Source organism: Ambystoma mexicanum, chromosome 8 (assembly GCF_040938575.1).
Source record: "Ambystoma mexicanum isolate Mex_15411 chromosome 8, UKY_AmexF1_1, whole genome shotgun sequence".
Taxonomy (NCBI): domain Eukaryota; kingdom Metazoa; phylum Chordata; class Amphibia; order Caudata; family Ambystomatidae; genus Ambystoma; species Ambystoma mexicanum.
In genome coordinates, this window is record NC_090929.1 from 579,307,749 (window position 1) to 579,334,550 (window position 26,802).

General features: G+C 46.5%; 1 protein-coding gene across 1 annotated transcript in view; it reads right to left on the minus strand.

Moving 5' to 3' along the window:
- NPHP4 (nephrocystin 4) overlaps positions 1-26,802 on the minus strand; it is a 1,060,260-nt gene that overhangs the window by 660,967 nt on the left and 372,491 nt on the right. The window contains exon 11 of the mRNA XM_069610268.1: positions 4,623-4,761. Within this exon, the coding sequence (XP_069466369.1) occupies positions 4,623-4,761 (139 nt within the window). The remainder of the gene's footprint in view (positions 1-4,622; positions 4,762-26,802) is intronic.

Here is a 26,802-nt window from a genome sequence, read left to right on the forward strand (position 1 = left end):
GCAACTAAATTATTTGGTCAATAGAGACACTGTAAAAATAAATGCAGAAATGATGTCTAGGGCCGTCCTTACTGCCTGGGAAAGGAAGAATGAGTGCATGATACGTGGTCATATTGATAACTTGGCAAAGCAACGACTAATGGTTAAGCAGAATAACTATAAGATCAGTTATAATGTGGAAATTGCATTAAGGAAAAAACAAAAAAATAACGAAATTCGTAATCTACTCAAATCATCTAATGAGACATGTGGTTATGCGATTCAGAAAAAAAAAATCTTACAAGCTATAAAAATGATGTTAAACAAGTGAAGATTGGCAAATTTATCGAAACTAATCAAAAAATGATCCTGAATTTAATCGAAAAAAACTCCAGAGAAATTTGGTTAATACTGAAAGATCCTCTCTTAAAAGGAAAGCCGGCTTTATGCTCTGCAGTAAGCGGCGAAGCCTGGAGTGAATTTTATAAGAACAAGTATGCTTTGCCACAGAAATTCAGTGGGTTACAAACCTTGGATATGGTTACTAGGCTTCCAGTGAAATGTCCCTGGGATTTGAATGACATTCTCATAATAGCGAAATTAAAACCCTCTAAGGCTGCTGGGCCAGCTGGCATTCCACCGTGTGTCATGAAAGATGACCCGTTGCTATAGGCAAAAATCATATTAAGGCGGTTGGAATGTGTATTCCATTCTAAGAAAGTGCCCCAGTCGTGGGTAACCGCGATTGTAATACCATTACACAAAAAGGGTCCGCTGAACGACCCCACCAACTTTAGACCCATAGCGTTAATTGATGTCTCAGCAAAGATTTTTGCTGCTTTAATATTAAAAGATCTAAATGCTTTCATCACAAAACATAAAATCATCTCACGGTATCAAACTGGCTTCCGTAAAGGAATGGGCACAAAATTGAATGCAACCCTGTTGGCACATCTATTAAAATCCACTAGGAAGAAAGGACATGGACCTAATTACATGGCTCTAGTGGACATATCTGGGGCATTTGATTCTGTAATCAGACAGTTATTATGGCAAATAATGCAAGATCTTCTAATTCCACTATATCTTATAGCAATGATTATAATGCTACATACCAACACAAATTACAGGATTAAGATCGACAAGGTAGGCTCTTTAACACCTCCTATTTCCACCTATATAGGAGTAAAGCAAGGCTGTAACCTTGCAGCCACATTGTTTAACCTGTATTTATCTGAGATCGCTACACTTTGGTCAACTTGTAATTCTTTTGCGATTAAACTGGGCGATCTCCGTTTGGACTGGTTGGCCTTCGCGGATGATTTGACATTATCTGATCTTACGCCTTTTGGGCTCCAAAATAAACTAGAACGCCTAGTAGAATTTTGTGAGAATCGCAATTTGCAGCTAAACCCAAAGAAATCACATATCTTGGTGTTCACAAATAAGAGAAAGATCATTAGATATCAATGGAACATCAATGGATTGCCGATTCCACATGCTTTGGGTATGATTTATTTGGGGTATAATTTGAATAACTCGGATTCGATCGACAAATGGCAGGTAGAAATCTCTATGAAACTAATCTACTCAAAAGTTTGCCATTTCTCTTTGATGCCTTTGAGTGACTTCTACACTCTTAAAGTAGAAGCAATCATTATATATGGATTAGACCTGTGCTGCTTGGAAATTGGTCACATGCTTAATAAAATCCAAGGTAAAGTATGGAAGAAAGTACTACATTTACCTACATCGCTCCCTAATTCCGTCATTAAACATGAATTGGGACTTACATCCTTGGTCACTAAATATCTATGGCGTAAGCTCTCTTCCCATGCAAAAATGTTAGATCCATTTCCAAATTCCATTTATGAAGATTTTGGAAACATGTTAAAGAAGGGTGTCCCAACATCGGTGGTTGAGGCAGGAAAAAGTTGTGAAGAAAAGCTAGAATTGTTAGCAATGGACAGTGACGATTTAATAAAACGTCCTCAAGTCGTCAAGTTGAAGTTAATGCAATATGACTGGGCAGTGAATTTGGATAAAATTGGGTCATATACCTCATTAAAAGAGTATGCAAAATTTTGTTACAAACAGATACCCTTATTGCCATATCTTAGACAGTGTCCTGGGTATAAAATTCCCACCCTTTATATGAGGTTTAAATTTAACCTCTTTCCAACACTAGAGCCCATCAAGAAATGGTCTAACTGAAGTGGGAGAATGGGAGAAAAGACTCCCCCCCCCAATCTCCTTGCGACCCTGGCCCAGAGGATCGCGGCCCAGACACCCGCCACAAGATGAATTTGTCTATCTACCAGACGACCAAATACCCTGGTTCAAGAACATACGGATGTGCCCACCAGCCTGCCCTACCCAAGCCGACACCTGCGGCATGGATGAACTTGACTAAGCCCTCAACAACAAGCACCTACATTGTTAGAGATGCCATGACGACCTAGCCAACTGTCAAGAACACACGTGCAACCATGCACACTGGACACTCCCACACCAATCCACACGAAGAACATACTCAGTGCTATGACGTAGGTGACGGATACACCCACTGACGCGCATCTTTATTATTTTTCACATAGGTTCTCCGAAATGCAGAAACGCAAGACGCACAAAGCACTCGTTTACATGCTTGCTGACGCTTCCCCCCGAACCTTGCATTGTGATGAAAATACAACGAAGACATGATAATGCCTATGAAGCCATGTGACACCGCAACATAAGTGCCGTTCATTACACATCCCCACCTATTAACCAGGCCCAAGTAGGCCGCAAGCAAGAGCCGCCATGGACACTGAACGAGCAAGAGTTCAAGTGCTGACCATGCAGAACGAGCCCAGCGAGAGCTGACAGCCAAGGGAGCGATGTTGCAGCTCGTATGCTACCAGCCGACGCCAAGGTCACACCTGTAAGCAAACCCAGGCACGCAGAGGCAAATACAACTTTAAATGTGCAGAATTCTGCCTCAGCCACGGTCTTTCCTCACGTGACCAAACCAAACCTGACAAGGTGCCAGACCCACGAGGGAGAAGTCGCCTGGGTCCCACGTCTGGGACACAGGCTGCAACAATGAAATGACCCAATGGACACCTACAGCGATGGGAATGGTCTGCTCTCAGGCCTATGAGCAAATCCACGCATTGTCTGCATGAACACATAGTTACATATTGTTGCAAATGACAGGTACACCGCGAGCTGGGAACAACGATGGTCCCAGGCGGGAGAGCTCGCGAGTGGACCAATCAAAACATGGGGGCACTCATCACTGACGCCACTAACATTAGCCAATCATTAGGGGTCTTCGTGTAACAATTTTCAAGTATCTAATAGAAGGGACAACCCAAGTATACCACCTGACTGACACTAAACCAATAACAACGTTCTCTATATGTATGCTATACTAACCCTACCACTCGAGGAACCAATCCAGAGTGGCGATAGGTTTTTCGCTAACTTTCCCAGGTGACGCAAGTAGCGCATCATACTGAGGCAAAAAGGGGCCTGCGAGTCCCACGAATTTCGAGAGTCTGGACGGAGCTTACGATCCTAGACCCATCCCTGCCGTTGTACAATAAACAGCAGAACCACCTGGCTTCTTGTGTGTGTCTCATACTCATTTTTTGGGAAACACGGGTGGAGTTGGGGCCTCCCAGCCCGGAGGTCCGCGGAAGGCCCAGCCGACCCCGGGAGAAACTCCCCGACATAACAGTTTAGCTTTAGCAGTAGATGGATGTAGATTCTGTAAAAATCTACAAAAAGAAACATTGAAACATCTTGTGGTATATTGTGTTTTTTTCGCAAAAGAACGGCAAAGTAACTTGACGAAATACCTAAATGAAACAACTGGTTATAAATGTGAAATGTTCTGGATACAATGTATGTGGGGGTTTAGAATTCCTTTGATCATTGATTTGGCCATTTATTAGATGTCATTGAAATGAACTTAAGTTGTAAGAAAGTCTGCCTAGTGGGATCGGCGGATGAGATGATAATATATTAAGCAAAAGAATGAAAGTATAAGAATTATTCCTTACCCAGATTGGGGAATTATCGATTTTAACTCATTCATAGTATTCCATATCATATCGGAATAGGTGCTAATGTGTTGTGATGTGGCAAATCATGCTTCTGATAGCACTATGATTCCAAGGAGTGATGTGTAAATTATTACTGCTATAGTAGTTTTCCTTTGCATGTATTAGTTGGTTTTTATTTTAGCTGGTATGTTGCTTTTAAAAGTAATTAATGTCACTGTATAAAATAATTTTAAAGACTGTTGTAAAGATCTTTTGTATCGAAAAACAACAATAATAAAATAAAAAATATATCAGCAGCGCAAATAGGCTGGTCCGTGCACTTTGTGTGCAAACGAATCATCACGTACAGGCACTGAACAAAATGACACAGCTAGCAGTTACAAATGCATTCGTTAAATCACACATTTCTTCTATATAGTGTCTATCTCCGACACATTGTAAAATGTATAGAAAATGCCGTGATGCTTAGACTCAACGCCCATGCTGAAATTCCCTGCATTAATGCCCACTTATTAAGATCTCAGTTATGTAGGAGGAGCCCTGGGCACAATATGTTATCTATGCTGATGTGAAATTGAAGGAAACACTTACAGAAAGCTACTGTGGGCACTTTCTTGGACTTCTCGGATGTTTCGTGGGTTCTTTCCTTAGAATCGGCTGCAGTACCGAGGTGTTCCTCCGACCGAAGCGAGAAACTGAAGTGGACACTACCAGACTCCACTTGCTTCACCTGAAGTGGCAAAATAAAACAGCAAACGAGTCAAGGCTACACAAATAGTCGCTCTATCGCACAGTGAATACAAAATATTTCGGGCAAATAAGAACATATGGCATTTAAAATATGGTTTTCTGAATCCATAATGACAACCTGCCTACCGTTCGCTTTCTCATGTTTAGCCTTCCCCTCCAACGTCTGCGAAAACGAGCTCAGTTTATTTCACAAATTCAGAATACTTTCCAGGAGGAATGTCAGTTCACAAACCAGAGGCTAACCTGCCGTTTCTCTGCTATTGACAGTCAAGCATCCAAAGAACACTGTGAGGTCACAATGAATACAGGGGACTTCTGTGGGTTCATGTCATGAAGTCATGACTGTTGCTCTCAAGAATAAACAGGAGGCCATAGCTTGGTGTGATTTTCTGCAAAGCATATAGCCACCGAGTTGCCAGTATTGGGGAATGCACCAACATTCCTAAGCCTAAACTCATAAGTTGTGTATCATTTTGCACGGGAGGAGGTGGGGTAGTTGACGCCCTAGGAGGAGTACTTCCCACGTGGCAGCAATGGGCAGGTCGTGCAGGGCCACAAGGTGGCAATGGGCGAAGTGGGGGTTGGGGTTCATGATAGCACTGAGGAGTGCAGAGGTGGAGGGGCGCATGTTGCAACAAAGTACACGATGAAAAGAACATTCAAGCAACAGTAAGATCGCTCAGGGAGGATTTGACCCCTGGCAGGGAGCAACAGTAAGATCGCTCAAGGAGGATTTGACCCCTGGCAGGGATATATATATATATATATATTTTTTTTTTTTTCTTTACTTGTGTATAATCAAAACAAAATTTGATTTTTACAAGAAATCACAACTCACAAATTTGATGCACACATATGAAATGTTACACGACAAGAGTTGAGACTAAATAGAATTTGGAAGAAAGAAAGAAAAAAAGTCAGCCAGAAGGACAAAAGAAATAAAATTTCTGCTAGACGGTGCTGCATGGACTGCCAGTCTCTGTTGCTAGTTTGATTGATGCCTCCAACATCTTTACTGCTGCAGTGGACCATTTGGTCTTTTCACCTGCTACCAGGCGACACCACCATGTGTCCTCCTCACGCAGAGATGTATTTTGCATTAGGGGTAGCAGAAAAGCTTCTCGCAGATGTGCTGTTTTCGTGCAGTTTAGGACTAAATGTCTTACAGTTTCTACTTCTTGTGATTCTGGGCACAGTCTGCACATTTTTGACAACGTTTTTGTCCGAATGGCTTTAATTTCTTGGGTTAAAAATAGATTCAGTCTTATTTTCATAAATGTTTTCTGCAGTCTCTTATCAGGAAATTTAATACAATAGTTCAGTGGCAAAGTGAGCTTATTTGTTGTCGGCGGTAAGTGGGCAAGTAGTTTGTTTGCCATTGCTGATTCACAAGTTTGAATCCAGTCTTCTTGAGCTATTTTTTTCTTTATCTTCTCAGGATTTAACATTAAGTCCTCTGGCGTACAAGCTAACTCTGCCAGATTTTTTTGCAGTTCTTGCTCCCATTTGTTCAAGGCGGGGCAGTGGCCTTGAGTAAGTTCCCTGCGAATGGCCTTGACTAATGGTAGGGCGTCTGGTGAGATGATTTTTCGCAGTAGTCTTAACTGGCTTTGTTTCACAGCCGCTTTCAGCGATAGTAAGCCCAGTTCACGTCTAATAGCTGTAATTGACGTTGATTTTGGACGACCCAAAACTGTTTTCCACAAATATCCTTCTAATTTAGACCATGTTGAATCTTGGAAATGTAGTGCCGCGTCCATAGCGTAAGTCATCGCAGGGACTACCTTTTGTTTGTAAAATTGGATCGCATGCAATAAAGAAAATTTTCCAAATTTCCGATCTACAAGCTTCGTCTGGGTAGTTAATGTTTTTATTTTTGACCATAAGGCCAAGTGAATAGCCTTTTCTGAGCGTGTGTCGTCAAGCATTATTCCCAAATATTTTATGGAGGTTACAATTTCAATCTTCTTTTTATTCAAAAACCAGCGCTCACTGATGGACGATTTGTTTTTCCCCATAATCAGGATTTTAGATTTGGTGATGTTTATTTCCAGATCATTACGCTCAATATACTTTGCCAAGTTGTCTAGTTGGCGCTGGAGCCCTATTTGGGTCTGATCTATTAGGATCAGATCGTCCGCGTAGAGTAGTCTAGATATTACGGTGTTTCCTACTCTTGGTGGAAAAGCTCTTACCGCTGGTTGAGTATATTGAAAGTCCCCCAAAAACGCGATGAAAAGTGCCGGGGCGAGAGGACATCCTTGCTTCACGCCACGTTCCGATGGGAATTGTTCGGTCAGCATGCCTTGTCTATTTAGACAAACTCTCAATTTTGTGTCTGTATGGAGAGCAATGATCGGTTCTAGGATTTCTCCCGGGCAGTTCCAATTTGATAATTTTAACCATAGCTTCCGTCGACTGATTTTGTCAAACGCTTGCGTTAAATCTATAAACGCTATGAAAACTTTTGGGGCACCGTTTTTCACATTTTCTTTTATGATATTTAATATCATAATGTTGATACTCGTACTTGCGTTTTTTACAAAGCCCGTTTGCAGTTCATCATAACAGGGCGCAGTTCTTGCCCATCGATGGAATCTGGTAAGTAAAAGGGTTGCGAATATCTTGCCCATAATGTCCAAGAGGGCTATAGGACGGTAGTTCGCTGGATTTTCTCTATTTCCCTTTTTAAAGACGGGCACTATCAATGCTTCCGTCCATGTTTTGGGAATTTGTTTCTTAGTCTGGCATTGATTGAATATTTTTGTTATCAAGTCTGCCCATTCCTGAGGATGTTGTTTTAGATCCATATTGGTTAGACCATCTGGCCCCGGTGCCCTAGATGTCTTCAGCTTCAATATGGTAGCCAGAATTTCTTGTTGATCTGCAAGGTGAACCCATGTTGACTTTATAGGAGGTGTAAAGCTTCCAGTAGTTTCAGGTATGGCTGCGAACTGGGCTACAAAAAAGTTGTCCAGCTCGACTCCGATATTACATTTGCGATCTGATTTGTTGTCTCTCGGCTTTTGTTTTTAATCAGCGCCCAAAAATTTCTAGAGTTTTTTGACGTCAGCGTTTTTAGCATTTGTTCAGCGTCATTCTGATACATGACTCCTTTATGTTGCTTTAGCCATGTTTTGTATGTTTTTGCGGCTGCTATAGCAATTGCTTCATACTCAATATTGCCGGAAACTCTAGCCAGACGCCTCAATTTACGAACTTCTCTTCTTCTCAAAACCACTTGCTGATCATATTTGTGTGCCCTATTTTCGTTTGAGGAAGGAAGGTTTCTTTGCGCTTTTCTATAATTCACAAGAAATGGAATATAGTTTGGCCTGTTTTGCGCATATGCAGTGGTTTTTTCTTCGTTGTCAAATTTCTGCGAAATCTCCTTAATGTTTGCTGCTGTTAGTTTTTTTCCTGAGGACTTGCGCGATACCTCCACGTCAAATGGATACATTTCTCTTGGAATATTAACTGACTCAAAAGTCATTGACAAAAGATTATGGTCACTGGCTTGAGTTCTGAGGACCTCGTAGGTTTCCACGAAAGATATTAAGGAATGTGAGATGAAAATATAGTCCAGCGTTGCGAAGGTGTCGAGCCGTTCCCAAGTTGGAATCGTTGGCAACTGGCCTCGGAGGGTTGCCACATTATGGAAGTTTCTCGAATCCATAAAATCAGACCATAGCACACCTCGTTCTTTTTTTTTTCCTCTCTCTCTCTCTCTCTCTCTTTTCCAAGGTCGATGGGAGCAGGAGGAATCCGCCATAAAGTTTAATGATAAAACTGATATTGACAAGGGCATATGATGACCAATCGGGAGTGGTGGTCAAAGCACATGAAGGCACTCTACTGGGGTGTGGCAAGGAAAGGGAAGAACAGAACACACTTGTAGAGTGAGGCTGAGAAGTTGTATTCTTTACGTGAGACAGGTTTGATTAACAGCCAGGGGGCAGATCTAGGAGAAGAACACAACACCCTGGCCTACTCAGCAATACTATGTGAACAGTCTAGGAGGAGGGGGAATCATCAAGCCGGATGAACTGACTCCTAAGGAAACTAACTTGACCTTCCTTGGAAAAGTTCCCAATGTGTCCTGTATGGGCCACCATCACCTCAACGATGGTTCAAATACAGGGGTTGGAAACACTCTTCGATGGAACAGCGAGACATGTCAACAAATAGAAGAGGGAGAGGATGCTGCAAACAATGCGAGGATGGAGAAGGGAAAGAAAGAAGTGCAGAGTTTTACATTAAAGTGGATCTGATGTAACAGCCTATTTTCCTAACCTAAATCCTAGGGGCCGAGGGTTGTCTCACCCCAAATATTCCTTCATTTCACTCACAGTCTCAGGGTATTTAAAGTGCTCTACCACGCTTCTTTGTTGGCCTCGACTGTTGCTCTATAGGCTGGGGATTGTCCCCTGGGCATTGAAGTTTTAAACGCGACACACGCCTATCAGCTAGAACCTGTGATTCCCCCTAGCCTTAGGGGATACCCAAGACAAATTACAATCAGTAAATTCCCTGCTTTTGTCAAACCCTGCTACAGGTGCTGGTCAGAATGAAGCTATTCTCACCCATCAGTCAAAGGTTGCCCTATAAGGAGCAGACCACTAAATACTCTGGTCTGTCTAAAACAGGTTTCAGCCCAGCACATGCTCAAGTTTTATCATGCAAGTTTCAGCGCACCACAAGCTCAGGTTTCTCATATGCAGGTTTGCAGCCCAGCACATGCTCAGGTTTCATCATGCAGGTTTCAACGCATCACAGGCTCAGGTTTTTCATATGCAGGTTTGCAGCCCACCACAGGTTCAGGTTTTATCATGCAGGTTTCAGCGCACCACAGGCTCGGGTTTCTCATATGCAGGTTTGCAGCCCACCACAGGCTCAGGTTTTATCATGCAGGTTTCAGCGCACCACAGGCTCAGGTTTCTCACATGCAAGTTTTCAGCCCACCACATGTTCAGGTTTTATCATGCAGGTTTCAACGCATCACAGGCTCAGGTTTCTCACATGCAGGTTTGCAGCCCGCCACAGGTTCAGGTTTTATCATGCAGGTTTCAGCGCATCACAGGCTCAGGTTTCTCACATGCAGGTTTGCAGCCCACCACAGGCTCTGGTTTTATCATGCAGGTTTCAGCGCATCACAGGCTAAGGTTTCTCATATGCAGGTTTGCAGTCCGCCACAGGTTCAGGTTTTATCATGCAGGTTTCAGCGCATCACAGGCTCAGGTTTCTCATATGCAGGTTTACAGCCCACCACAGGCTCAGGTTTTATCATGCAGGTTTCAGCGCATCACAGGCCCAGGTTTCTCATATGCAGGTTTGCAGCCCGCCACAGGTTCAGGTTTTATCATGCAGGTTTCAGCGCACCACAGGCTCAGGTTTCTCATATGCAGGTTTGCAGCCCACCACAGGTTCAGGTTTTATCATGCAGGTTTCAGCGCATCACAGGCTCAGGTTTCTCATATACAGGTTTGCGCTCACAAGCCTCAGCTTTCTCTTGGGCAGGTTTTGTCCCACTCTATGCTGTGGTATTTCATTTTCAAGATTTCAGGATCTCCCACAGTGTCTGGGTAAGGGGGCTCCAACAGGATGACAAACTTCTCCTCATTTCTATTGGCCTTTGGTTTCCACCTGGACCTTGGCTCAAGCAAACTCTGTACAAAGTGGCTGCCTTGTAAAGTCAGAAACCGATCTAGAGTACTCCGCAACCACCCCCCAACCCCACACACAACGCCCTCTCTTCCTAGACTCAGCACTACTCTTCCCCAAATCACGAACTCGCTGGAACACCATCATATCTTTCTCAAAGTGTGTGCCCATCTGCATATGTTTATGTTCTTTTGAGGTGCCCAATTGCTTCAAGGAGGTTTTGACTCTTGGGGCCCTTGCCACATTCTCCCCACAGTTCCCAGGGAGCATGGTGACCAACCGGGAAGTTTGGGCACTGCAGTCAGGATACCATTGATTATATCATCAGTGACGTAATTGCTGACAGGATCATGGGTATTTTACACAGGACATGCCATGCATTAATGCCCCGCAAACATTCCCTTTCTCTACAGTGCACACATGGCATAGCGTATAGGTAGTTTGCACAACATCATCTCCGTCCCTTTTAATTTCAACTTGTGAAATGGGACTGCAGCTCCATTTCAGTAAAAGTAGGCGCAAGAACATGGACAACCTCCTTCACATTCTGAAAGTCTTAAAACGTCACCTGACTTAGCACAACTGAGCTCTTTCGATGGCGCAAGCCTGCGCGCCATATGTTACTAGCGTAAACTAAGTTCCCATAAGAATGGTAAAAGGCGCTATATAAACGACAAGTACAATACAATAAGCAACCAAAACCCCTGTTGGTGCCACACTCTGGGCATGGCCTGTACCTATGCACGCTGCACACTACCCCAAACATCCATCACGTGACACACTGCCCTTGGAGATGACATAGGCCAGGCATGGTGTTGGAAAGAGAGAGGATCAAAAACAATGTCGAACTGTTTGAATGGGAGTCAACGTCCGTATCTGTCTGGATGCAGTCGTGTTCGTCGATCTTTGTGATGCTCACCCAAACTGTAACCCCATCTTAAGTGAATGCAGTCATGGGTACATTTGCCCCGTCCAACCCGCATGTTTTCACTGTTCAAATACAAGAACGCTTGTGTAAGTGATGTTCTCCTGAGGCTGTGGCATCTTCAGGAGAAGCAGTCATGCAAACATTACTGTATGTTATTGTAACATTAACAATCTCATAGTTAGGCTTTCAAATAGAACATTTAAAACAAGCTTTACTCTTGCATTGACACAATAGTCTATCAGCTGGCACCACCTTTCGAATGGCTAAGGCGGCTCTCAGGGTCTTTCTCTGGATTCGTTTCTTTCTTCAGCTCGTTTGGTTTATATTTAAAGGAAGGCGTGACTGTGCCACTGTCGCTATATTTTCCATGTCTCAACAGCAGTGTTACAGCCACTCTTGTTAGTCTCTCTCTCCCCCCTTTGCAATCTTCATTTCCCCTGTCAACATAAAGCCCTGAGAGTATCCGGACCACAAAACCCAACTTGCAATCTCTCACCGCTTATTTATTTATTTATATTGCGCATGAAGACAAGCCCGTAGGCATAGTAGCCCAAACATGACGGACACAACATAAAACAAACATCATAAAGCTACCGGGTCAGGAATGGAAGAAATGCTGGTCAATCAAAAAAATAAGAGCGTCTTCAGGGGTTGTTTAAATTTAGGAAGGGAGCGGCATAGTCTCAGGTCAGGGGGGCGGGCCTTTCCGTTTTTTCAGAGCTGCAACAGCCCTGTGCCACTATTTCGGGCTTCTGATACATTGTCCTTTCTTCAAAGGCCTTCCACCACCCTGACAGCATTGTTTTGGACAATTTGCAAGCGCATTATTTCTCCTTTGTTAATGCCTTATGCAGGCTGCAGGCATAGTCCAATTTGGCACCAACAACTGCCCTAGCGATAGCGCAGTTCTCTAGTGACAGAAACAGTCTCAACTGTTACAGTAGCTTACGAGGGTATGATGTGGTTGCCACCAGTCTACTCACGTGAGCCTTCATGCTCAACCCCTGGTCAATTACCACCCCCAGTGTCTTGACTTTACGAAGGGTTGTAATACTACAGCCTGCTATTTGAAACATGGTAGTCAGGGCTGAGTTTCTGTAATCGGGCTGCTGTGCCAAGGATCATCAACTCCTTTTTAGCGTCAATAAGTGCCAAATCGTTCTCCAACATCCAAGTTTGCATGATGGAGTCAGTGGTCGAAGTGTACGAAAAAGAAGTAGTGGAAATATCTACCCTGCTGGCCTGCCCCCGCTCCCCACCAAACCCATTGCCACGCCCTCTCCCACGCACAATACAAAACCCCAACACATGCGCCTGCTGCTTAAGCGAATGTTCAGTGCAGTGCACGGAAAGTGCAAGTTTCAACTTCTTCTTACACTTTTATTTTAAAACAAAACCATTACGCAACAGTTTCTTTTTAAAATAAAAGTATAGGAACAGTAAAACTTAATTAAAAAAAGCTGAGGAGCACCGCTCCCAACTGCCCCCGCCCACTTCTACCACTGGATGGAGTAAACTGAGTTGACGGCCTCAGTGTCCCCGATGTAGTCGCCTGAAAGTGGGATGAGACACTGAGTATCGTCAGTGTGGTTCGTATATGGCACTCCTTCACCATCTCGCAGTTAGAAAAGTGACATGGTAAATATATTTAACCACATGGGCGACAGACAAGAACCCTTTGAGACTCCGCAGGACGCCAAAAAATCATCCGCCTTATGGGCATCATCGAAAAAGCTGGCCGTACGGTCTGTCAGAAAAGATTTCCCCCAGCTTGCGGCCAAGCGTGAAAAGTTAACAGATTGGACAAGCCTGGTGATCAACTGAGAGTGATCCACCAGGTTGACAGTAGCTGAGAGATCAAGAAGCATCAAGAGAGCTGCGCCTCCTTTCTCCAGGATTGCTAGCATATTCATCTTAAGGTCCAATTGGGCAGAATCCGTACTGTGAGCTTTACGAAAGCCAGATTGCCTCTGCCCCAGGAGCTGAGGACTATCCAGAAAACATTGTACTTGTAAATATGCTGCTCGGTGCAGTATTTTAAGCAAAAAAAGGCGCATTGGAGATTGACCTGTAATTAGATGGCACATTGATGTCTGCTCATTATCGTCAAGACCGTGAGTTTTGGAACTGTTCATGTGGCAGTTCTCAATCTCTAGCCTTCATTGGCCACCCTAGATGTGAGGATATTTCCACTGGCCTTTGGATCTTCGATGGGTAGGTAAGGCCTCTTTGGTTCTCTTGGCCTCATCGATTATCCTACATCGGCCTTGTGGCCCACTGGAACCACAAGTCCAAATGTACATGTCTTCCTGGGCTTGCTGGCTTTTTTCTCAGCATCTGTGCACTGATATTTCAGAGGCTTGCGCCTCAGCTCCTACATTGTGGCTGTTCCTTAATTCTGTTGGATTTTTCTGCATTAGACCTTGGCGTATCAGTGTCTCAGTGTCGCACACAACACAATACAATCCCTCGTTGTGCTCACTCAGCTTTGTCAGCCACCTCTGTGCTAAGGCATTTGGACTGTTAGAACCAGAGTCCCACTCGGGTTCCTTTGGTTTTTCAGTGCCACTGCACTCGACTTTCGGAGGGTCAGACCCCAAACTCAGAAAACACAATGCAGTTCTTCTTTTGTTTTCTTGGCTTTGCTAGTGCTACAATGGTCAGCTTTTGGAGTAAAAGGACCAGAACTGCCACTATGTAATTGCTTGATTTTCTAAGCACTGTCAGCATCTCTCAACTAGATTTTGTCTGGTTTGGGTCTCTTTGGCTTTGTCGTTTGGTTACTTAGCTTTGTTAGCTTTCATGTGCTGGACCTTCTCTAGCTTTGTTAATGCCACTACACTAGGCTGTTAGATTGATAGAGACACATCTCCCACAGTATGAGTTATCAAGGGCTCTTTTGGCTTTTTCAGCACTTCTGTTGGTTTCCGACTTCTCCCTTCTCCTCGCCTTCATATACCTCTCAGACTTCGTTTGCGGTTTCTCACTGGCCAGTCAGTTCTGGTTCTTTGTCGATTCCCTCCTCCATGTTGGAGGTTCTCAAGCATCCGTGCCTCTCCTTTGTTGCACAGCTCTCAGTGTAACCTTTTTCATGGGCTCGAGTTTGTCTCACTGCTTGTTTAACATCTGACATTCCTGATGCTAGCGTTCTAGGTTTCTCACAGCTTCTGCATGCTTCTCAGTATCTCTTACTTCTGTCCACTCACTGGAGCCGTTCTCAGTCAATCAAGTACATGAACACACCCACTAGCATTTCTGTTTTTACCTCAAATGTTGCAATTTTTACGTTTTAGTGGAATAACCTCGCCTTCCATGTGGCCAAGCAATGTCTTAAGGCTTGTTATAAAGCTCCCTCCCCCGATTTAATTTCTCAGAACAGCATGTGCAAACAGTGTCCATGTTTAAAAACACAAAAATGGCACACGCTCAGAAGATTTTCAGACCGGGCTCTGCCAATCAGATTATAATGTTAAAATAAAAACCTTTGGGTCTCCAAGTTTCTGCAAATCCAAATGTCAATATACACTGTTATATAGCCCCCTACCTACGCTTGGTGGTGGATAGTGGGGTCGGGTTGCCAAGGGGGAGGCTGCTGCCACAAGGCAAGTGATGGAGCATGGGCAGCATGTGGAGGATCCCTAGCTCCCCTTTCCATGGCAAACCAAGGAAGCAGCGGCATGTAACATTGCTGCATTTGGGATGGCTGTCTCTGTAAAGGACAGCTGTGTTAGGGAAATGTTTGGCTATCCAGGTGCACTACATTGCCCCCAAATCGTATGGATGATATATGCCACCGCATTGCAGAAAAAGCTTATCCCATTAAAGCTCATTACTAAATAGATAGGGGCTGGTCAGAGAAAAAGAAGGAGACTAGGGTTCCCCCTCGCAGAGAGATGCAGACTTGGCGCAGGTAAACCAGTCCATGTGAACCAAGATGCATGCTGATGCACAATTCTGATTTATGCAAGACAACCTACCCCAGTCCATGTGAACCAAGATGCATGCTGATGCACAATTCTGATTTATGCAAGACAACCTACCCTCACGTACGCCCCAAATCACAATGGAAGATGGGGGAGTGATGCTAAAAAGCATCTGTCCGTGGATAGGAAAGGGGCAGAGCCAAGACTGACCCAGAGCCAGTAGAACCAGCCATGGCGAGGAGTTAAACAATCCTTCACCCAGAAGGAAAGCCACATGTACAAGAACTCAATACTGATAGGCCCCTCCCTGGGGGTAGAGCAGGGGTGGAACAAAAAGGGAGAGAGCTGCATAGGCACAGAGAAAAAAAAAAACACCCCAGGATCTTAATATCAAACACAAACTGGCGTTCCCGCAGGCCAGAGAGAGGCTTGGAGGCTGGTTGAGAAGTAATCCCGGGAGGCTGGTTGAGAAGTAGACCCAGGAGGCTGTTTGAGAAGCAGACCCAGGAGACTGGTTGAGAAGAAGACCCAGGAGGCTGGTTGAGAAGAAGACCCAGGAGGCTGGTTGAGAAGAAGACCCAGGAGGATGGTTGAGAAGAAGACCCAGGAGGCTGGTTGAGAAGTAGACCCAGGAGGCTGGTTGAGAAGTAGACCCAGGAGGCTGGTTGAGAAGTAGACCCAGGAGGCTGGTTGAGAAGCAGACCCAGGAGGCTGGTTGAGAAGAAGACCCAGGAGGCTGGTTGAGAAGTAGACCCAGAAGGCTGGTTGAGATGTAGACCCAAAAGACTGGTTGAGAAATATACCCAGGAGGCTGGTTGATAAATAGAACCAGGAGGCTGGTTGATAAAAAAGAACCAGGAGGCTGGTTGATAAATAGACCCAGGAGGCTTGTTGAGAAGTAGACCCAGGACGCTGGTTAAGGGAAGGGCCAGGAGGTCGGAGACAGGCAGGCCAAGGACACTGGTGAAAAAAGAGACCCAGGAGGATAGTAAGAAGAAGAACAGGAGTGACAGGGTGAAGGACTTGACCCTGTCAGGAAGAGTTGGGGGGGGGAACTCCTGTCCATAACCCCCCTTCAAATATGTCTTGAATGTGGAGGGACCACCCTCTGTCTCTATATACCTTCCACTACTGTTTCTAGCCTGGATTCACTTTCATTTATTTAGAGCTATCACTCCCAGAATACACCTGGGAACAACTAGAAAATCCAGACCATAACCAAATAAGTGAGAAATCCGAACTCGGACAATTCAAACAGACTTTGACCGAGTATCAAACACAGAAAGCACTCAGCGTCAAAAAAAGGAAACAACTCCCAGTGCAACCTGGAACCGCTTGTCAAGATCTATAATACTCTGAGGCAAGCACAGAGCAGACTGTTAGCAAAACTGTGCTGGATCAGGGGGCAAGGCTTTGGGGTGTGGGAGAGAGGCGAGTTGAAGCTTTTTCCATTTGTAATCAAGCCCCTGGGGAAAGGCAGGCACAGATTGTCCCACAGAGTCCAGCAAGCAATGGCACCAATGGCGAGAAGAGGGAGAGTTAGGATTAGGAAATGTATAAGGGAAGCAAGTGAAGGGCAGAGTGTGGATTGTTCGGGTGAGATCAGGTGGAGAGGCGGATGTCCAAGAGATCATCAAAGAGGGTTTACCAGGTGGAGAGGAAGGTGCTGGAGCCTGCTAGACTATAGAGGGACTTAAGGTGAGGTATTGGTTGTGAGAGTGGTACCTTGTGTATCAACTGAAGTTTTGAATGAGCAAGTGTTTGTGAGAGTGGACGTATCAAGGAGAGTTAGTGGGTGTGAGGAGGGGTGAGAATAGCGGAGTGAGGATGGATGAGAGTAAAGAAACAAGTAGGTTTTATGGACAGAAGAATGAGGAGGGTGAGAAAAAAGGAAAACCGAGAGCTGAGAGTGAGAGTGCAGAACATCACAGGGAAAGTAGAGTGAGGAAGGAAGGTGAGAAGGAGAGAGCAGAATATGTGGGTATTGGAGTATAGTGGGATAATAAGGAGAGAAACAAGACATAGGCAAGGAGAGAAATAGTGAGTGAGAAAAAGGACCAGCGTGTCTGTGATTGGGACAAGACAGTCATTATAGTTATTGTTGAAGAAACCTGGAAATTGTTAGGATAGGTTGTCACTTTAGAAACATCTTGGGGAGAGAAAGATAGATGAGGCTGTTCCCAGGGTTAGACTGCAGCATAAAATTCACCCAGGCACCAATGAAAAAGTTTCCCATAGTTGTAAATGGCAATTTATTCCTTTGATGACAGACTGTTTGATGGTACCCAAAGGGGAGTTTTTGGTAAAACGTGTTGCAAATAGTGCCTTTTAAAGAATACTTATCCTGTATCATTGGTCAAAACTAACAGCCGCAGAGTGAAATGATTGATCAGACTGGCCCAGTTTGGCCCAAAAAACAGGCCCACCTTGACCATAAACCTACATTTTCCACAGTAAAATGTTGCGCTTTGGACATTGCCCTATAGGCCAGTGTGAGCCAGGCTGTTGCTTTTAGGCTCTCACCTTTGCCCAGTGAGATCTTAGATGGGTGGTGCTACTGATCTATAATGACCATCCTCCTGGGCATCAGGGAAGCCGGGGATAGGTTCAAGGGACCCCAAATGAAGACAAGAGGGGCGGCGACTAACTGGACTCCCTTAAACATTCTAATAAAAACCCTTAAACGTTCTTTGAGACTTTGTGTTTGTGAGGCCATCTGTGACACAGAAGAATGGGAAAAAAAGCTCCAGAAGACTAGGATAGAGAAGGAGACTGTCTGCTGGAGGAGAGACACAGGAGCATGGGGGTAAGGAAGAAAAAGAGAATGGTGAGGGTGGGAGGCAGTGTGTGACCCCAGACGCAAGATGGAGAGGGGAATAACCAAGAGAAGGAGAAAGGAGGAGGAGGGTGAAAATAGAAGAGGGGTGAGATCAATATTCCCAGGAGGGAGGAAAAGGAGGTAGTGAAGAGAGTAGATACTAGGAGGTGAACAAAGGAGAGACTTAGTAGTGGAAAAGAGGAGGGTACATAACAAAGTTAAGGTGATGGTAGTGAAAGAGGCAAGCCCCTAGCCTTCACAGAGGGAGTCTAGAGAGGTTGCACAAATGTGCATCATGGAGGTGCAGAGGATGCTCAAGGACAGAGGAGGATGGATTAATGGATGGTTCTCTAGGAACAAGCGTGTGGTGAGACACTGGAGAAAAGGAAGACCTGCATAGGTGGGCTGAAGGACCACGACCCTCAAAGAGGTGTGATGAATCCGATGGTGTCATCACTCATTTACCGGTGGTGACCTCCCTCCACGTGGCCAGGGCACGGCAGCCGCTACCTGATCCTGACCGTGAGGGTGACTATATGGGAGAGGATCACAGGGGGGAGACACCAACTGTGGAAGCCCCATGGTATCAATGGATAAGAAATGGTAATGGTATCCCCCTTTTTCTTCTGAGGATCCCATCCATGCCTAATGTCTTGAAGGCATGTTGCTATACCTCCTGAAAATAATCAGAGGTGATCATCCCAAAGAACCTGACCTGGAACCCTTCTCACGTGGCCAGGCAAAGGCAGCAGCTGCCTGATCCTGACCCTGGGGGTGGAATTATGGAGGAGAATCTCATAGAAGGGGACTTGGGGCAGGAGGAATGGGAGAACACTCTGAATAATTTCCCTAATAAGCCTTCAGTATTAGTGGCTTATTTCAAAATGGATGATTCTGATGTTGCATAATGTTCTTAGTACTGAGACGAGAAAGAGGGGTCCAGAGTTACCAAGTTGTAATGACCCACACCTGAGTGAGACCTTTAAACACTTGAAGGCCTTTCAGGTGTGGGACAAGTAGGAGCAGCAGCACAAAGTATTTGATGGAGTCGCCACTGTGCTGACAGTGGGACACAGTGCAGAGAAAGCAGAGATAGTCGAGATCCCTGTGGAATGCAGAGTACACAAAGTGGGAAGTGAAATTGAGGGCAGCTACCCCACGAGAGAGAGAAGCTCTCTACGTCTGTATCCCGCTCCAGTGTGAGGTTGTCATCGGTGAGTGAACAGAGCTGTGAAAGCTCCTTTAACGGTCAGCATGAGCAGCAATAGAATGACCAGATCTGTCAAATGCTGAGGGAGACCCGACGAGCGCAGAAGCAGCGAGTCAGTAGGAGATGCCAAGACATACAAGTGAGTTGGCCTGATACAGGTGAGCCCGGGGCGCTCCGAAGTAGACTGCTGTGTAAGAATAAATCCTTTGAGAACCAAACCTTTGAATTTGAATTTAAGCCAACTGGGTGCAATTCTCCTACTAGGAGAAGTCGAATAGATTAATATTGTAACCAACATTGCCAAAGCCAAAAAGAGGCAATAACAAAACAGAATGAATACAACTTGCTTAAAGGGGAATATCTAATATGGGAACATTATAACCAGCATTGCCCAAGCCAAAGAGGGCTGAGAGTGACCGCAAGGCAAATTGAATGTAACAACAATAGAACAAAATGCCCTTAGGGATAAAATGGTAAACTACATTACCAACAGCTAATAGGTTGTGTAAAAATTAATCTACGACTGCAGGAGAAAAGCCCTCCTTGTAAAAAGTAACACAGGGGAGATAACTATAACTTGCATTGCCAATGGCAACCAGATCAATATAAGAATGGTCAGTTTGTGCAATATACTTGTGGAAGAAGCCGTAAGCCAAGTGTGTTCAAAGTCAAAAGACTAACCCAAGAAGCAGTTGTTGATTTAACTTTCCCCATTGAGGATTTAAGTGTGGAAAGTTGGGAACACCGCTCACCACAGAGAATAAGTTGTAGTAGTAGGAGTTTTATCCTGGCACGTGAGTAAACCAGGAAAGGGACAAGTAGTAGTTAGTCCTGGCAGGCAAGTGGACCAGGAAGAAGAAACTTAGAAGTACTGTGAATGTGGAATAAGGTTTTGGTGGAAAAGAAGTGGCAATTCCACTATTTTGTTTGCTGAACTGTTGCATAACCATCCTGACTAAAGTATTGTTTATGAAGGATAAAATAAGATGTGATGAAAAGTGATAGGCCTCCAGAAAAAAGAACAATTCCACCGACTTCTGACTTGGTGTGAGGAGAGAAGCCTTGTTGGTTTGTCAAGTAGAAGGTTGTGGAAACGTTTGCCTTGATGTGTGAAAAACCCTTTGGAACTAAGACTGTCGCTTTGCCAAGTACAGGACATATTGTAGGAAAATAACTTTGTATTATATCTGGAGTGGCTCTTGGCTAGTGAAATGAACCTTCTGTACATTGAACTTTGGTTTGAAACATCCTGAATTGATGCAGGGGAAGGGAATCCAACTTTGGTGACAAGGATTCTTGTTTATAACTTGTATGTTTGAATTGATATGTTATTTGGTGAAGATGAAATAGCCAGATCATTCCTGTATAATGTTTTTGTTTGTATTTGTGCGAGGGACAGATACCTTTGGACTTTATGCCACTTTCCTTGAGCTTTAGTTGGTCAGGTAGGGACATTCTTGTTTGGTTAGAGAAAGTTAGGCGTTTATCTCACCCCTTTTCATTTAATAAAATGGCTAGTTGTGAGAAAACTCTACCTATGAGTCCGTCTCGCATTTCTGACCCCGCACAGTCCCCACATCCACTCTTGAAGAGCATTGAAAACCTTTTCTTCAGACTTGCATTGAAGTCACCAAGAATGGACTTCCATTCCCATAAGCACGAGAATGCTGGGACAAGGAATAGGGAATCGAGTAATACAGATTACCTGAGGCCAAACGCTCTAGTTATTATGGGCACTTGCCTACCGCAGGGAAATTTAAACAGCAGATCCAGCTGATCAAGAGGAGCTGCTGGCAGGAGAAGACTGCATCTCTCAGAAGCGACCAAGAAACCGAGGGGCTCGGAGGCGTTCCTTGGAGCCAACCGTTTAGCCAAGAAGGATAGAATAAGAGAAGCTTGCCACGTGACAGAACACACTGCAGGGACGCCAGAAGCAGAGGGAAGACTTCTGGGCATTTGCAGGTGTAAAGAGGCAGCCTCCACCTTACCAGAGAGCTGGGGAAGATGCCAGAGAGCCCAGCATGGAGTCACGAGGAGCAGAGAAGCCGAGAAACAGAAGTGGTGAGCAGGACACCGAACGCTTGCTACCGGCTTCCTGCGGGAGTGAAGAAATACGCCAGGAAGTAACAGTGAGTCCCTGAAAGGGAAGGGGGGGACACCTGGGCGTATTGGCAGACATACCAAACACCATTTATGAATAAGGAAGCCCTTGAAAGTAAATGTGCAAGTGGACATTATTATTAAAGGAGGAAAGTAAAACAGAAAAAGAGAATTAAAATTGTGTGAGTGTATGCAATACACATGTGAAAGAAGTCCTGGCAAATCAGTATACAGGCAGATACAATACTAGAAGAGACTAATATAAGAGAATATCCGTATTGGAGATTTGCAATTTGAAAGTGTGTTTGAAGGTGCAAGAAAGTGCATTTGTAACAAAAGCCCTGCCACAAGAGTATGCCAGGCAGTCTGAAAGTATAAGAAAACCCATATGAACGAAAAGCCCTGGCACGCGAGTATACCAGGCAAATGCTAGTGCAAGAGTGTTCATACAAGAAAGTCCCTAGCAGAAGAGCATACAAGGATGTGTAAGATTTAACTAATTTCTGCTGTTTCTTACCTACCTCCTCCCTTGGCTGACCTCCGCATTTGTTCCTCATGCTTGTTCTATGTGTTGTCCACGCCATCATGCCTCCGGGTCCATTGCTGTGCATAAAGTAAAGTAAAGTGGGCAAAACTGAGCATTTAAAGCTCTGGATTCTTCGGAAGGTTCTTCCTTTCATTGCAGTAGAGTGTCAGGCTCAGGTAGTAGCAGTGTTGGTTTTGAGTGGGCTTGATTACTGCAACTCACTCTACTTGGCACTACCTCGCTACCTTCTCAACCGGCTGCAGCTACTCCAAAATGCGGCTCCCAAAGCTATTCTTCGCTCTCCTTTTGGGGTGCACATGTCCCCCCTATTAAAGAAACTTCACTGGCTTCCTGTTGAAAGCAGTGTTCTTTTCAGGGACTTGTGCATGGTTCATCGGGCCTTTTATGGTTGTGGAGCGGAATACCTGCAGGAGAAATGTGTTCCCTATGCTCCAGCACGTATGCTGCGCTCTCATTCCGCTTTCTTAGTGACAGTTCCCTGGTTAAGACTTTCAAGAACAGGCAGGCGTACGTTCTCAGTAGCTGCCGCCAGAGCCTGGAATGATTTGCCTCTCACTTTTCGTGGGACTGAGGATCATCTTATCTTCCACCGGTTGATGAAGACGCTCTTATTTTAGTCCTACGTACCATATCATTCTCCCTCTGCACAACTAGTGCCAAGAAGCCTCCGGGTGTACGTGCGCTCAATAAATTCTTTTAACATAACATAACATTATGCTAATAGTGAACAAGTGTCTTTATAAGAAAGTCCTGACAGGAAACCATATCAGGCATGAAAAGGGGCAAAGTATAAAAAGAAATGAACTCAAGCAAAATCCTGATCAGAGCCCATCAGGGAAACGCAGAGGAAGGAACAAGTTACTTACCTGTAACTGTTGTTCTCCAGCATGGGTCTGGCATGGATTCACATGCTCATGAATATTCCCCGTCGTCAGGCTGGGAATCCTCGGTAAAGAAAAAATCAGTATCAGTTTTGTTTCTGATCTGTCTTTCTTAGTAGTAACCAATCACTGATCTCTTGGTCATACTGCCCCCAGCCAATGACTGCCCTCTCCCTAAGCCCCGCCTCTGGCAGCCATCCTCAGATTTGGTAGCACGCCAAGTGGCAGTATGACCAAGTGAAGAGCCGCAGAGGGGTAGGTGGGAGGGTTCGCATGTGAATCCATGCCAGACCCATGCTGGAGAACAACAGTTACAGGTAAGTAACTTGTTCCTTCTCCAGCATGGGGTCTGGCATGGATTCACATGCTCATGAATAAAAGAATACATAGCAGTATACACATGCACAACCACGGGAGGTGGCAACAGGCTCAACATTAAGCAATACAACAACTCAACATTAAGCAACTCTTACCTCCTCACCAGGCTCACCTTAAGCGAACAGGTTGCGCAGCACTGCTTGGCCGACCCTGGACTCCTCCCTGGAGTTCCGATCGACGCAGTAGAATCTTGTGAAGGTGTGCGTCGACCTCCACGTAGCAGCCCTGCAGAGGATCAGCAGGGACACACCAGACAGGAACGCCGTGGTAGCAGCGATCGCTCTGGTCGAATGGGCTCTCGGACGGCCGGGCAGCGGTCGGTTTGCCAACCGGTGACAATGCATGATGCAGCCGGAGAGCCATCTGGAAATGGAAGTCTTCCAGAGAGCCTTCCCTTGATTCACAGACCCAAAGTTCACAAACAGTTGTGACGTCTTCCGAAAACTCTTCGTGCGGTCCACGTAGAGCTTCAGCGCTCTAGCTACATCCAGCGAGTGCAAAGTCCTCTCGGCCGGCGTCGAAGGCGACGGGAAGAAAACTGGTAACACCAAGGGCTCGTTGAGGTGGAAGTCCAACGGCACCTTGGGCATGAAGGAGGGGTGCGTCCTCAGCACTACCCTCGTGTCATGAAAAGTCAAGTATGGAGGCTTGCAAGATAGGGCCTGAATCTCTCCCACTCGTCGTGCAGAGGTGAAGGCCACGAGGAACGCTGTCTTCCATGACAGGAACTTCAAAGGTGCCGAATGCATAGGCTCGAATGGGGCTCCCATGAGCCTGGTCAGCACCCCATTAAGCTCCCACGCCGGGGCAGGGGCCTTCACCGGTGGGAATGATCAGAATAGTCCCTTCATAAATTCCTTTACCAGGCGATGAGACCACAAGGACGGCCGTCCCGTAGTCCTAGTATATCGGGAGATGGCAGCCAGATGTATTTTTATGGAGGCGTGAGCCAGTCCAGCTTTGGCCAGCGACAGTAGGTATGGCAGCACTTGAGGGGCCGTAATCCGCAGAGGGTTAATCTTCTGTACACGGCACCAGACAGAGAACCTCTTCCATTTATGACCGTAACACTTGAGAGTTGAGGACGCCCTGGCCTTTGCAAGAACCTCTCTGCAATCAGCCGGGATATCGTACCCTCCAAACTCTAGTGCTGCAGGAGCCAGGCCTGCAAGTTCAGCGACTGTGGGTCGTGATGGAGAATGGTGCCTCCTTCTCTGGAGAGAAGATCCGCGTCCGCCGGCAGCTTGACTGGTGGGGACGTTGACAAGTCAAGAAGGTCCGGGAACCAGATCTGCCTCGGCCACGCCGGTGCGACGAGGATCATCCTGCACCTGGACTTCTTGAGCTGATTGATGAGGCGGAGCAGCAACGGCAACGGTGGGAACGCGTATAGAAACAGGCCGTCCCAAGGGAACGAGAAAGCATCGCCCATGCTCCTTGGCTGTGGGAACCTGCTGGCGAACATCTGGCACTTGGAGTTTGTCGCCGTTGCGAACAGGTCGATCTGGGGTTTGCCCCATCGTTGTAAGAGTCGATCCACTGGGTCCTGGCGCAGTTCCCACTCGTGGCACGAGCGCAGCTCCCTGCTGAGTGAGTCCGCAATGGTGTTTTTGATTCCTGCCAGGTGGAAGGGAACCAGAAACACCCCCTGGGCGACGGCCCAGTGCCACAGATCCTGGGCCTCCTTGGATAGGGCTGGGGATCTGGTGCCTCCTTGCTTCCGTATATAGAACATCGTTTTGGTGTTGTCGGTGAAGATCCTCACCACTTTGCCCTTGAGGGACGGAAGGAACGACTTGAGAGCCCAGAACACTGCTCGGAGCTCCAGAATGTTGATGTGGAGAGACCTCTCCTCCGGGAGCCAAAGGCCTCTTGCGTGGAGGTCTCCGGTGTGGGCCCTCCAGAGAGGCGTCCGTCGTCACCATCTCCTGAAACGCCGGGATTTGAAATTCCGTGCCTGTCGTGAGGTGAGCACGGATGCCCCACCATAAGATCGCCCGACGGAACTCCTCGTCAAGAGGGATCCTGTCGTCGAAACAGCCTGAAGCCAGCGGGCGTCGAGGAACTCCTGTAGCGGACGCATCCGAAGTCTGCAAAGGGGTACAATATAGATGCATGAGGACATCATCCCAAGGAGGGACTTGATGGACCTCACCCTGGCCACGTCCGTGGCTAGCAGGCGCCGCACCTTGCCCAGGATGGTCTTGGTCCTCTCCTCCGAAGGGGAGGCCAACTGCCCCACTGTATCGAGCTTCGCTCCCAGAAACAGTGCTATCTGCGATGGAACCAGGTGGGATTTGGGGTAGTTGATGGCGAACCCCAGCTCCGTGAGCAACCAGACAGTCCTCGCCATGTGTTCGACGGCGAGTTCCCTTGTCCTTGCCCTGATTAGCCAGTCGTCCAGGTAGGGGTAAACGTGGATCCCCTGCAGACGCAGCCGCGCCGCCACTGGTGCCAGGCACTTGGTGAAAACCCTGGGTGCCGACTTTAATCCAAACGGTAGGGCCCTGAATTGGTAGTGGCGTCCCTGAACCACAAACCTGAGGAACTTCCTGTGCCTTTTTAGAATAGGGATGTGGAAGTAAGCATTCTCCAGGTCCAAAGACGATAGGAAGTCGCCTTCCTCTAGCTGTCCCAGCACGTGCTGGAGGGTGACCATCCTGAATTTCTGCGCCTTGATGTACTTGTTTAAGCGACGTAGGTCCAGGATGGGGCGCCAACCGCTTTTCTTCTTCTCAACGAGGAAGTACCTTGAGTACACTCCGGACCCCGGAGCCCTCTGGACACGAGCTCAATGGCACCTTTCTTGAGCATCGCCTTTACCTCCAACAGTAGTTGAGGGACGTGATTCTCCTTCCTGGCCACGGAAGGAATGCGAGGGCACTTCTTTTGGAATTCCAGCGAGTGTCCGTTGGCCAGGGTGTCCAACACCCAACGGTCGGTGGAGATGGACTCCCACACGCTGACAAACTTCGTCAGCCGGCCTCCCACCAGGGTGCTTTGGTGGGGGCCCGACAACCCGGCCGGGTCAGTCTTGCTTGGAGGCAGCCTTGCCGCCGGCGGCGGGCACCCCCTTGCTTGCCGCAACCTCTGTAGGCCTCCTGGGAAGAGGAGCGGGCCGCCTGGCGGTAAGTGGAGGAGCCACCGCTGGATCCTTTAGAGGAACCCTGTCTGCCTCCAGAGCTCCGAAAGGGCCGTCGCTGTTGAAGCACCCCCAGGGCCCGGGCCGTCTCCGAGTCGGTCTTGATGGCTTATAGGGACTCATCCACCACCTTACCAAAAAGGTTGTTGCCGTTGAACGGCATGTCCAACACCCTGGTCTGGACGTCCTGGCGAAAGTCTGTCGCCTTGAGCCATCCTCGTCGTCGGAGGCAAACTCCGTTGCCGAGTTGGCGAAATCTGGTATCGGCAATATCCGTTGCCACCGTTATGGCGTGATCCGACGCCACCTCGCCTTCCTGCAGAATTTCTAGGGCCTCCGCCCTTTTGTCATCAGGCAGGAAGTCTAGCAGGGGAGCTATCTTGAAGCAGAGCTCCCTGTCGTAGCGGGCCACGATCGCTAAGGAATTGGCCGC